Source organism: Nicotiana attenuata, chromosome 7, assembly GCF_001879085.1.
Source record: "Nicotiana attenuata strain UT chromosome 7, NIATTr2, whole genome shotgun sequence".
In the NCBI taxonomy this organism is placed as follows: Eukaryota; Viridiplantae; Streptophyta; class Magnoliopsida; order Solanales; family Solanaceae; genus Nicotiana; species Nicotiana attenuata.
In genome coordinates this window covers 54,190,887-54,204,219 of record NC_031995.1, presented here as the reverse complement: position 1 = coordinate 54,204,219, position 13,333 = coordinate 54,190,887, and the positions used below count along the sequence as shown (strand labels likewise).

The window sequence follows — 13,333 nt, the reverse complement described above, 5'->3', positions numbered from 1 at the left end:
CTATTTCGGCTGGCCAAAGCGAGAGAGAGAGGAAGGCTCGTGACCTGGATCAAGTGAGGTGCATCAAAGACGAGGAAGGTACAGCATTGACGGAAGACTCCCAGATTAAGCATAGATGGCAGACGTACTTTCATAAACTTCTGAATGAAGAGGGGAGCGGTAGCATCGTGCTAGGGGAGTTGGGACACTCCGAGAGTCACCGTGACTTTGGGTACTGTAGGCATATCAAGGTTGAGGAGGTAGTGGGAGTTGTGGGTAAGATGAGTCGGGGCAAAGCGACAGGACCAGACGAGATTCCAGTAGAATTTTGGAGGTATGTGGGTAGAGCGGGCTTAGAATGGCTGACTGGGCTGTTTAATGTTATTTTCAAGACGAAGAGGATGCCGGATGAGTGGAGATGTAGTTTGATGATTCCGTTGTTTAAGAACAAAGGTGATATCCAGAATTGTAACAATTATAGGAGCATCAAGTTGTTAAGTCATACCATGAAAGTTTGGGATAGGGTGGTGGAAGGGAGGGTGAGGAGGGCGGTCTCTATTTCTGAAAATCAGTTCGGGTTCATGCCGGGACGTTCTACTACGGAAGCTATCCACCTTATAAGGAGGTTGGTGGAACAACACAGGGAGAGGAAGAGGGATTTGCACATGGTGTTTATTGACCTAGAAAAGGCGTATGACAGGGTCCCTAGGGACGTTCTTTGGCGATGCCTGGAAGTGAAAGGGGTGCCGGTAGCATACATTGAATCGATAAAGGATATGTATGATGGAGCTAAGACTCGGATCAGGACTGCGGGAGGTAACTCCGAGCTTTTTCCGGTGATTATGGGGTTACACCAAGGATCTGCGCTTAGCACTTTCTTATTTGCTCTGACGATGGATGCCTTGACACACCATATTCAAGGGGAGGTGACATGGTGTATGTTGTTCGCTGATGATATAGTTCTGATCGATGAGTCGCGTAGCTGTTTTAGTGAGAGACTGGAGGTGTGGAGGCAGGCTCTGGAGTCCAAAGGTTTCAAGTTGAGTAGGACCAAGACGGAATATCTGGAGTGTAGTTCAGCGGCGTGTCGGGGGAAGCAGATGGGGTGGTGAGGCTCGACTCACAAGTCATCCCCAAGAGAGAAAGTTTCAAGTACCTAGGGTCTATTATCCAGGGAGATGGGGAGATTGACGAGGATGTCACGCACCGCATTGGGGTGGGGTGGATGAAATGGCGGTTAGCATCTGGAGTCCTGTGTGACAAGAGGGTACCACCGAAACTCAAAGGTAAGTTCTACAGAGCGGTGGTTAGGCCGGCTATGTTATATAGGGCTGAGTGTTGGCCAGTTAAGAATTCACATATCCAGAAGATGAAAGTAGCCGAGATGAGGATGTTGAGATGGATGTGCAGGCATACTAAATTGAATAAGATAAGGAATGAAGATATTAGGGAGAAGGTGGGCGTTGCTCCGTGGACGACAAGATGCGGGAAGCGAGGCTTAGGTGGTTTGGACACGTGCGGAGGAGAACCATAGATTCCCCGGTTAGGAGGTGCAAGCGGTTGGCTTTGGCAGGTACGAGAAGAGGTAGAGGGCGGCCTAAGAAGAATTGGGGCGAGGTGATCAGGCAAGACATGGCGCGACTCCAGATTTCCGAGGACATGCCTCTTAATAGGAAAGCGTGGAGGTCAAGCATTAGGGTTGTAGGCTAGGGGGTAGTTCATAGTTTTTCCCTCTTTGTACCGGGTAGTCTGATAGAGTTTTGCCTATGTCTGGTAGCGGTCTATGTTGTGTTCACACTATTTTGTTATTTTGCATATGATTATATTATTGCACTCCCTTTCACTTATTTGGTGTATTTTAAGTTATTATTATTACTTCTCTTGCTTCTTTTGTTGTTACAGATCTCTTCTTTCGTTTCTTTTCTGAAATTATTATCTCTTCCGTTGAGCCGGGGGTCTCCCGGAAACAGCCTCTCTACCCTTCCGGGGTAGGGGTAAGGTCTGCGTACATCCTACCCTCCCCAAACCCCACTAGTGGGATTTTACTGGGTATATTGTTGTTGTATGTATATACGAACATAAATGATGGCCCTCAACTTCCAACCCTATCTAAACAGTGGTGGCTGAAACATTAAGAACAAGCCGAAGTGAACAAGCCAACTGTCAAACCAAAGGGAGAAGGGAGAATGGTTTTATTTAAGAATTATTTGCCTTTGACTCATTAAGAATTTTTTATTTGCCTCAACCCCTCATTGTATTTCAAATCCATAATTCAATTCACACTCATATTTAATTAGCAACGAGTCTCGATCAATTGAAGAATTTAAATCACTACTTTCTATCTACATTTGTGAACTCTTAGCTTCATTTTTTATTCTCAGTGACTTAGCAAGTAGTTTACTAGCCTTGCAGAAGTTTAGTCTTTACCTTGTAATTCCAGAAGGACGTGAAGACAAAATACATCTCAATAAATATGCTTCCAAATGGCAGCAATCCTCCCATCAAGGAAACTACAGATGGTGTCAGGTACCACTTCTTCTCAGGAATAGGGCGAGGAATGGTCTTGACACGGCATGGATTGTTTGGAGCACCACTCCAGTTTCTTCCATAAACAGTACCAAGAAGAGCCAGGGGAAAGGAGATGAATGCCCAGATGACAAAGACAACTACCATCGTACCAAAGGGAATGGCTGCTAGAGACCCATAAAATATGGCAATCGTGTTTAGAACAAAGCCAATCCCAAAGCACAAAAATGGGAATAGCGATGCTGTGAGAATCATTGATTTGATCCAGCTTTTCCCTGCAACCATGAATCAAACACCGTGATACTTTTATAGAGAGAGAGAGCGAGAGAGCATGTTTTTAAGCAAATATATACTAAATATCCCAAATGAAACACCTTATAAAAACATATCAAAAGATATGTATACTGAGTAAACCAAACAATACAAGGAAATAAAAAGCTGCACAACCAAAAAAAATAAACATGAAGGCAAAATATTCCATTCATCTGAACTTTCTTAGTCAGGTGAACCAAAATGACAAGCCATAGAGAGGAGGTCCAATAAAAGTAGTGTCGTGTATGCACAGATATAGATAAGCAAGAGTACATACCACCATTTCGCGAGTACATTGCACCACTAACGTAGCCCGAAATGAAAGATGTCAAAGCATAGCATACTATGAAAGTCGTGACAATAGCTCCTCTCCTGTAAAAAGAATATACACATGCCATGTAAGCATTTTCCTCCCCAAAAAAGCTACTCCCTCTGTTCCAGTTTATGTGAACCTATTTCCTTTTTGGTCCGTTCCAAAAAGAATGAACCCTTTCTAAATTTGGTAACAATTTAGCTTAAACTTACAACTCTACCCTTAATGAGAAGCTTTTATAACCACACAAATACTCTGGGCCCCATTTGGACTTGTTTAGGACCACAAATTCCTAAAGTCTTCATTTTTTTCTTAAACTCCGTGCCCAGTCAAACAGGTTCACGTAAATTGGAACGGAGGGAGTATTTAGCTGATAATTCTGTCAACTTAGCTTGTAAATAGGTTAGTTAAAATGATTGTTGCTAGACAGGAATAGCCAACAGCCTGCTAGTAAATGTACAATTTAATGCAAAATTACTTGAAAAGTAGAAAAATAGCAGATTGCCATCATCAAATACCCCTATAACTCGCTTCTAGGCTTCATTAGGCAACAACTAGTTTTCAAGGAATGATACCAAGAGTTCCAACATACCCAACATATAATGTCCCCACAATTGCCAACAGAACGACAAGGAGAACAAGCAGAGCCAGTTGTGCCCCAGTACCAACAAGAGCTGACATTAATGCTAGACAACGAGGAGGCCGAAACACATCCCCATGAACAAGTTTCCAACCAGACTCTTCACTAACATCTCTTTCCTGAGACAAAAGCATTAACATTTAAGACAGTAAGCCTTAAATTTTAAGGCTTATTCAAACACAAGGTTGTTCACGCATGAGTTGTTACCAGGGTTTCGAGGTCATCATCTTCACGAGCATACTTGGCATAATCATTCCGCAGTGTGCGCATCAAAATCATAGACACCAGACCAGTAAGAAAGATGACCATCATGAAGGAATTAAATATGGAGAACCAATGGATCTGCGGAGTGAATATAATATAGAAAATACATGAAACTCAAGCAAAGTAATAAATTTTGCTATGCTACATTAAACGCAAGGAGAGGATTTATACAACTTCAAATTGACTTTTTTTTGTAAATACAACTTTGGATTGATCTAGCTCCAATGGTAAAATAGACAACCGTATATACTCTGTCCAAGAATAGACCGCAAAAAAACCGACATACAGAAAACTAATTCACCGTCACTAGCTCCATCTTTGGAAGGCATACCAATAAGTTTGCTTAATGAAATAATGCCCCAAACTAACGCTCACCTGATGCTCAAAAAATGGGTAATCCAAGTACACATCAAAACGACGAGCAAAACTGATATTAGTTGGTTCCCATTTGACAGAATATGTCATGTCAAAGGTTCTCCCAGCTTCCAAAGGCTTTGGGCTCTCCTGAGAGAGGTTAACATGAATGATCTGCAAGAAAGAAAACCAGGGCATATCAGCATGCAAACAGGTTACCATAGGTGAAATTAACAAGCCACTAACCTGGTCCTTGTTATATTTAATATTAATATTCTTATGCGTGTAAAGCACATGCTTGTTATCACTGTTTCTGTCGGTATGTAGCTCACCAACAAAACCTACGACACCAAATTAAAGTACAAATTAGAACCACTTAACCCATATGAAGAAAAAAAGAAAATTTGAAAGAAAAGCTTCTAAGGAAGAAAGCTCAGAGAGCACATACCCCATAAAGGCAGGTCATCTGGAAAAAAAATATTCAGCAGGCCGGAAACAAAAGGTAAAAGTCAGGACAAGCAGAATCGACATAAAGTAAACAGAAATGCTAAAATAAATAATGCTTTTATAAGGCAGGTCAGCTGAATAATAAATTTGCTTGGAAACAAAAAGAAAAAAGAAGGCCAAGAAAAGAGAAATCAACATAAAGTCACTTATCAAAAAATAAAATCGACCTAAAGTCAACAGGAATTTTGCAATTAAAATAAAATAGAAGGAACAAGGAAATTTTTTATAATATGTGAAAAGAGGTTGCAAGAGAAGTCCATCACTTCAAAAGTTAACAACAAACACCTGAAGCCTCACCAATGTCACTTCATAAGCAAAAGGTACATATCTCCTCAGTTGGGAAAAAATGGTTCCATACAAAATTAAAAATATTCACTATCTCAGTCTCTAGAATATAAGAAAACAAACATGAACAAACAAATTGAAATAACAGCGATTAATTGAAACATGTGGTAAAAACCATTTAAAAATATTTTCAAGATGCAGTTTTTAATTTCTAATTCAGATTTAATGAACACTTTTATTATATGGTTTCAAAGTTCCTGCTTTAATCACTAAAATATTCATCGATAACTTTACCTAACAGTTCATATATTATTTTTCCATCCATATTTACTACATAGTGCAGTCTTTTCCAACAGAGAAGCCATGTGCTCTGTGGCACATGCCTTCGTACCTTGGTGCCTTGATAATGTGTCACCTAAGCAAAGGGTAATTGCTTAACCTTTCAAAGCACCAAGCTTCAGGCTTAAGTGCGTCTCGAGGACACCTTTAACATCATGCAGTTCAGCATACCTAAATTACTTCATGCAGTGTCCCATTCTAGAGAACTATGTTGTACAAACATGGAATTCATGCATTACATCTTCAGTAATCCCTTGGTCATCAAATTGTGCAACCTTGGGACGGAATGTAAAGCTCTCTGGAAAATGAGCAATGCTCGTATTCTGTAATGCATTTTTGGTCCAATGCAAGAGTGTCTCGAGTAAACAGTATGGCCCAGTGTCTATGTTGTATAGCGCAGTATACTAAGATTTTATGCTTTAGCCTGTACCAATTCCAAGCAACACCTTTAACAAACCTCTTGGACAAACTGAATTTCTATTTGCTTGAAGCCGACAAAAAAATCGTGATTGTTATCTTGTTTAAAGTCCCGGAAAATATTTTTCAAATCAAGCTCGAACTTTTACTAAAGAATAGACTAACAGCTTACATTAAATTTTTGGTGTCCATTAAAAAGCTTTAGGAGTCAACTATCTTTCTAATTCCGTACATAATTTTAGCGGGAGAATGTTCCCTCAATATGCTATCCGTAAAACTATCCACGATCTTTCTTTATTCATTAATTTGTAATTTATTTCTTTTTGATGAATAACCATCCATGATCTTTATTATTATTCAGGAATCATAAAACCAGAAGAGAGAATGTAGATATACTTAATGCAGGATAGCTACAGAAATATTTAGTTTACTTGCCATAACAGACACTATGTAACAAATATGAGGGAGCAAAAGATGTTCTTATTATATTTCACGGACTTCTATCAAAAATAAATTAAGAAATACAATATGATCAGTGGTGGAATAATAGTAGTAACTTGAATAAAATGTAGTCTTTGAAGATTTTGATTTTGCGTATATGTATTATATCCCATTTCATTCCAAATTTAATGGGAAGTTCTGTGCTTTGGTGCAAAAACAACTGTTTACTACCATTACCATATTATGTTAAAATAGAAAAATTAATACGTACCAATGAAGAATTCAAACCAATAATTGTTTTCGATAGCATCCTTGAATAGCTTAACCTTCGTTTCATCAAGCTCAAGCTCACAAATGCCACCCTTGTCCACATTTTCTATAAAACAGAATAGTCCATGTCACCTCAAATCAAACAAGAAAAAACTAGGATTCAAATTAAAAGAGACCCACATACTTTGAAACTTTATGTCAATCTGACTATCGATAAGCTCATTTCCACCCAAAACTTCACCAAGGCCACCCCATTTGTGAGTAGAGCCAGATGCATGGCAGAATGGTAGGCTGTAATAGTTGTATGTTTCCTGTGGGTTATTATATGGCCCAACTTTATTTACCCAAAGGGTAACTGGATCATCTGGTTGATACTGATGAGAAAAAACAGGGGTCAGAGAAAAGCAATTGCATATGACAAATGGTTAGATAAGAAAGAACAAGCATGAGTGTACTGATACATTCACTTTACTGGTGTATCCATTAATACTTTGCAAAAGTTTACAGGATATGTCTTTTGTATATTCTAAGAGATTTTTCTCCAAATATTCAGAAGTGAACAAAATGTGGAGCAAAGAATTAGGCAAACATGTATCGCACAAAAACATAAGCTAAAAGAACAATATTGGATTAACATCTTACAAACACCTGTGCATGAATAGACAGACTATAGGGAGAAAAGAAACCATAAAATTTAAATGCATCAGACCGCAACAGTCCAATTCACAGCAACAAGTAATAGAGTAGAATGAAGCGTGAAAAGAACCATAAAGTCTCCTGAAAAACAAATTATATACCTTCTTCAGAAAGAGAATATGAATTGCAATAATACGAGCAAAAGAGAGTGCATGTGAGACTGAGTCGGCCTCGTTAGTGTTACGGAAGCTGCTTGTCGGTAGAGAAGTTTTTAAAGAAATATACAGGTACTTGCAGCTTAATTAATCCAATGTTTATTAGAATTTACTAATCCATTTGCCTGACAGATGAAGAGTTTAAGAATTGCATATGTCATGAACTCCAAACTTAACTATAACACAGTAGAACAGGACATATGTTCAGTGTTTCTAAAATAACCATAAAACAAGACATATGTCCAATTAGCAGCATGGTCATTAAAATATCATCATGTAGTGGAGAATGGGACAGTTGTGTGGTAATTATCATGAGAAAATACACCTTGATAAGATGTTTATCCAGTATAGGCAAGACTTTAGCACTAAATAACTTTATGAGAAATACCATTTTCCAACACCATTGGCCACTTAAAGGATCATTCCTAGAGCAGTCCTTCACTTGCTAAGTTATTTTGAGAATCATTTGCAGCTTTTGTATGTCTGCACTGCAGAATGAACTTTTCTTTTGCCAACACTGTGTTTCTTTGCACCTAAGGGAATGGCGTACGGTAAATGATGTGGGTGAAAACCATGGGAGACCACGGTTCAAATCCCAACAGAGGAAACAAAGTTAGGTGATTATTCTCATTTGCCTAACCTTTGGTGGGCGGAGTTATCCGATACCTACATTGGTGGGAGGTAGCAGATATTTAGTGGAATAATTGAGGCACGCGCACACTGATAAGGACACCACCATTCAGTGTTATCAAAGGCGAAAAGCGCAAAAAAAAAAGCTCTAAGGCCTGGTAGGGCTCTAAGCGCAAAGCGCAAATAGAGCGTGGGGTTTAACGAAGAAAGGCACAAACAGAAAAAAAAAAAAAAAAGTAAATATGTACGTGTAGTCCAAGACTAATACCTATAAGCATAAATACCAAATATATGAACAAAGAAATTGAAGAAAATTTATGATAAAGTGAAATATCTTGTTTAGTATCGGCTCTTTAGGATTACGCTTATTGGCAAGAAAAATTATGCCTTAGAGCCTTGATGACAATACTGAAACGCTCGCTAAGTGAGGCGAAGCACTCAACATGTTTTGAGCCTCGCTTCAGGGCTTAAGCGCGCCTTTGAGAACATTGCCATCGTTATATGAAAAAGGTTCCTATTACTTTTTAAATTTATCGAAAAGTTTACTACAGATATGTTTAGGTCGTACATTGAGTTTTTTTTTACAAGGTAATGAGAGAAGATCTTTTTGATAGGGGGATAATAAGAAAATACCAGAGCAAACACGAGAAATATAGAAGGCTCTCAGATTTTAAGCAGCAGAAAATAATTACTCCATATCATTTTGAGAAGGAATTTTTTTTTGTTTTTGAGAAGGAAAATATTTACTCCATATTACAATGCAAGTAATTCATAACAAACATTGGCAAGCAATTAAATTACCAGATAAGGCAAGTTACATGGTAAGATCAAAATGGAGTTGTGTATGTGTCACTTATCCAGATTAACAAGTAAAGCCATAAAGGAACAAGCTGAAAATTCGTCCACAAACCCTTCCGGATGCATTAGATTTTTTTTTTCTTTTATAATGCCTTACGGACGCATTAGATTTAGTAGAATAACCTAACATCATATCACATAGATTCTCCAATATCAATAGTTTTCCACCAATTTTTACTGATCAAAAAAATAGATAACCACCAGTTTAGTAACCAACAACCATTGTCAGATGTCCCTGGACTACCTATAACAGCGTGGCGGAGGCACCTTCAACCAACAGGTGTCATCCGACATAGCTTCGGGGAAAAATAATCATATATGTAAATAATAATTTTCTAAGAACTAGTGTGTATATATAGTAGGCTGCCACTCCCACTATTTTCAATTTATGTGACATTTGTTCCTTTTAGCTGGTCCCAAAAAGAAAGACACATTACTTTATTTAGTAACAGTTTAATTTTAGACTTTATATTTTTCCCTTAATATGATGATTTATAGCCAAAGAAATTTTTAAGGCTTGTTTTAAGACCACACGTTTCAAAAGTCTTTTATTAATTCTTAAACACCGTGTCCAACCAAACACCATCACATAAATTGGGACGGAGGGAGTACAAAGTAAACATCAACTCGGGTTAAGAAGTAAACCATTAGAACCCCACAGCCTCACATCCAAACATGTATACAAACCGAATTATGACAATAGATTGACATGCCTACACACAATCCGGTGTAAACTACTGCATGCACATGCAATCATTCTGAAGACTTATTAGCAACTTTACTTCACTACAACATCTTGCTCGGTATTGGTCAATTGCACGTGAAATCATCAGCAAATTGAAATTTTGAGATGAAACAAAGGAATTTATTTTAAGATCTACAGGTCACACATTACTTCCTCTCAGGAAAAAAAAAGATATCTAATTTCATCCGGTGTTGGCATTAACACTTTGATACGAGTCATCAGTATAAACTTTATAGTAAACATCTAATGCTAGAGAACTCCTAATTGGTCCTAAAAGCCAATTTTGAGCACTTGAATTAAATGGGGTGGATTTGACTGATCCATGATTTGAACTTTATGGGTTTAAGATTCTAGGACAGCAACCTTAAGTACACTAATCACTGGGTTCAAAATTTACTTTTTATACACATTGATGAATTTCTTAACTCATATAGGGTCTAGGCCAAAGCTACTGGTTTTGCCGGAACCCATAGATTACATTGTGGATCCGCCCCTGGAATTGAATGAACATAGAGGATTTATATATAGGATGGATGCCTAGTTGCATCCATTGTTGTATTTTATTCATTCAATCTTAATCAAATCTATAATGGCTCATAAATTACAAAAATGACGCACGAGTAACATCCCAGCAATCAAAATCCCCAAATATCTGACTAACACGGGAACAATTCCATGAAAGTGACGGAATTTCTACAAGTGTGAATCATGAAAAATAAATAATGAGCTAGAATTAGGGTTTCCCCGTTGCAATGTAGAATATGTCAGATTTATACCTTGTGATCGGACTCGGAAGCAAACGCCGGAAAAACGATGAGGAAGGCGGCGAGGAGTAGAACGAGAGATAGGGATCGGGCGGTCGGCCGCATCTGTATCGCCGGCAATATATGGATCAAACGGTTCAGGTTAGCCTTTTGGTCCGGTTTTTCGATAGAGAACAAAAGAGAGTGAGTAGCTGGTTTTGCAAGTTCAGAAAACAGAAAAGTAACTTTTTTTATTACACCAAGAAAGAAATGAAGTCAACCGTAATTAATTCTTTGTCGTTAGGAAAAAGTAATGATAATGTCGCATGCTTGTGCTGGAAATGCGTAAACAATACTAACAGTTGTAGTTATTAAAAATAATTATCTTAAATTATTTATTATTATAAAAATTTAAAATAAAATTAATTATTTTTGTCTTTTTTACCCTTAGTAATAATTATTCTTGAAGATGGAAATAACACATAAATAGAATAAATATTTAATTAAAAGAAATTATATTTTAAGGCATAAATAAGAGTAGAATAGTCAAATTTCTTTCCTAATTAATATTTCTTAAGGGGTGCGTAAAAGAGAAACACAATACATAATATGAGACGTACTTCACTATTTTCCTTTTTTTCTTTTACAAATTTACTAAATCTAAAAAAAGTAATAACCAACCAATCCATATTTATATGATTGAAGGAAAAAGGAGAATAAATTTGACGAAAGTAAATTTAATGTCTTTTCTTTCAACAGACATAATAACTTTTTGAGTGTGTAAGGTTTCATTAGACTTTAGTGACTAGAAAATCAATACTTATGCAATCTAAACTTTTGCCTCTTAACTCCTTCAAGAATTTTAAGTTAAAGTTAATTGAGCAGAAGTGTTAATTGTGACTTCTAGTTTTGACAAAAACACCGAAGATTTTTTACTTAATAATTAATAAAAATTAAATCATTGAGGAAACAGTAAAAGAAAATTTAGCTAATTTCGTTCTAAAGGTGAAAAGAATAATTGAGACACTGGAGTAACTCAAAGTCTCACATTCCTTCGAGTTCATTCGGTTACAAACTTACAATCGCCGTAAAATGAGTATTTGATACTTGTAAAATGTAATACTTGGACGCTGATGCATACACCAACGTCCAAAAAAAGGATAAGAGAATTTCCGTACGAAATGACATAGAAGAGAAAGAAACATTAGTACATTTTGTAATATGTTTGACCAAAAAATGATAATTTTTTGTTAAACTAATTAATCAATTATTAAAAAGGGTTAATCTTAGTTAAAGCTAATATTTTCAGATCTTGAGTTAACAGTACGAAAGTTAGGAGTAATGAAGAAACGGAATTAATGTGATAAAAATAAATGTGCCCAATGTGATAATGTGCATAAAGTGTCGAGTATTAAGTGACAATAAATGTCAATAAATGTAAATAAGGAGAAACATTAACCCAATTTTGAATGGGGTGAATGATTCTTCCTACTTACAATGATGAATGATAGGAATGTGAGAGAATGTTGAGCACTTTCTCAAATCTGGTGGAAATGACTATGGATAATCTAAAAGGAACGAATCTCTCTAGAAATTGGTTCTTTGTATTAATCTAGAGAGTTTACTTTTCAAAAGTGTTCTTATCATATAGAATATTACATGCCCTTTGCCTTATCTCTCATTCTATTTATATGGGATATTCCCAAAGAACCCTAAAAGTACAAACAGAGAGAATATTTAAGAGAATATTCCCTCTGAAGACCACAATACAAAGGTAGTCGTTACTACTATCTGCTCTACTCGACCTCGGTCGTGGTTGACTGATTGGCGACTCGTTCCGTTGATCACTGGTCGACTTCGGCCAAATTGCCCATGATAAATTACAAATTACTCACGATAATCACTTGTTTGTGCTGAATTTCCTCGATCGGATTTTGACCCATACAGTTAGTCCCTCCGCTTATCGAGGTTGTTCTTTGGTCGACCTCGGTGAGCGGACTTCATTAGTCGTAGTCGAGAAATTTAGGTGGGCAGGTCGAGTAGTAAAGATCATGGTCAAGATGGTAACGTGGCGCTTTGCGGGCCACAGCTTATCATAACGTTGGTTCGGACTAACATCACAGCATCATGCGTCATTATTACGCATCTTCCCGATGCGGTGCATCGCTTTCCGTGACCCTGTTGTTTCGATCTTTGTGTATCGGCGGTTGATTTTCTCGATTGGGGTGTCTGTGTTCTCTATAAATAGGGATTGGGAACCCCTTGTATGATCCTTTATGTTTTCTAGCATTTGAACCTGCGTAATTTCCTCCCTTCTTCTTCGTCCTGTATTCTCGCTCCCGTTGTTTCCATTTTCGCACCTTTGTTCTCCTTTCCGATTTGAGTAATTTCTGCTACTTCTACCTCTTTCTGTTCATATCTTCTACGTTTACAACTATCAAAAATGGTTAATACACCTCTTGTCTCTGATGGGGTTCCTGAACCAACTCCACTAGCAGTGAGAATGCCCCCTCACGATGATGATGTTGTTGTCGCTGTATAGGATGAGAGCTTTCCCACTGTGGAGGAAATAATTCCTCGAAATTCAAGCTCCAGGTCGAACTTCTCGAAGTCACCTGCGGATGAGCCTGAGCCTGTGAAGTCCGAGATGGATGCAGCCCATCTTACCGAGCTTAGCCAAATACAACATCCCTGCTCACATCGATATGGTCCCAGCTGGGAACGACGTAATCCACATTCATCGTTCTGGGTATTGCGCATTTTACGCGTACCCGTTCCAAGTGGGCTATTCTCTTCCTCTTCCCTCGTTGGCGGAGGAATTTTGCCGCTACTATGGCATCTGTCCGGCCCAACTCTCCC

At 37.8% G+C, this 13,333-nt stretch overlaps 1 protein-coding gene across 1 annotated transcript in view; it reads right to left on the bottom strand.

The window, feature by feature from the left end:
- The window catches only part of LOC109229113 (transmembrane 9 superfamily member 1), a 12,440-nt gene extending 1,720 nt beyond the window's left edge, over positions 1–10,720 (bottom strand). Inside the window, exons 1-10 of the mRNA XM_019394439.1 lie at positions 10,508–10,720; positions 6,832–7,021; positions 6,649–6,753; positions 4,837–4,854; positions 4,635–4,729; positions 4,410–4,562; positions 3,978–4,112; positions 3,723–3,889; positions 3,095–3,189; positions 2,407–2,780 (exon numbers count right to left, since the gene is read on the bottom strand). Coding sequence (XP_019249984.1) covers positions 2,407–2,780; positions 3,095–3,189; positions 3,723–3,889; positions 3,978–4,112; positions 4,410–4,562; positions 4,635–4,729; positions 4,837–4,854; positions 6,649–6,753; positions 6,832–7,021; positions 10,508–10,600 — 1,425 coding nt within the window. The 5' untranslated portion in view covers positions 10,601–10,720. The remainder of the gene's footprint in view (positions 1–2,406; positions 2,781–3,094; positions 3,190–3,722; positions 3,890–3,977; positions 4,113–4,409; positions 4,563–4,634; positions 4,730–4,836; positions 4,855–6,648; positions 6,754–6,831; positions 7,022–10,507) is intronic.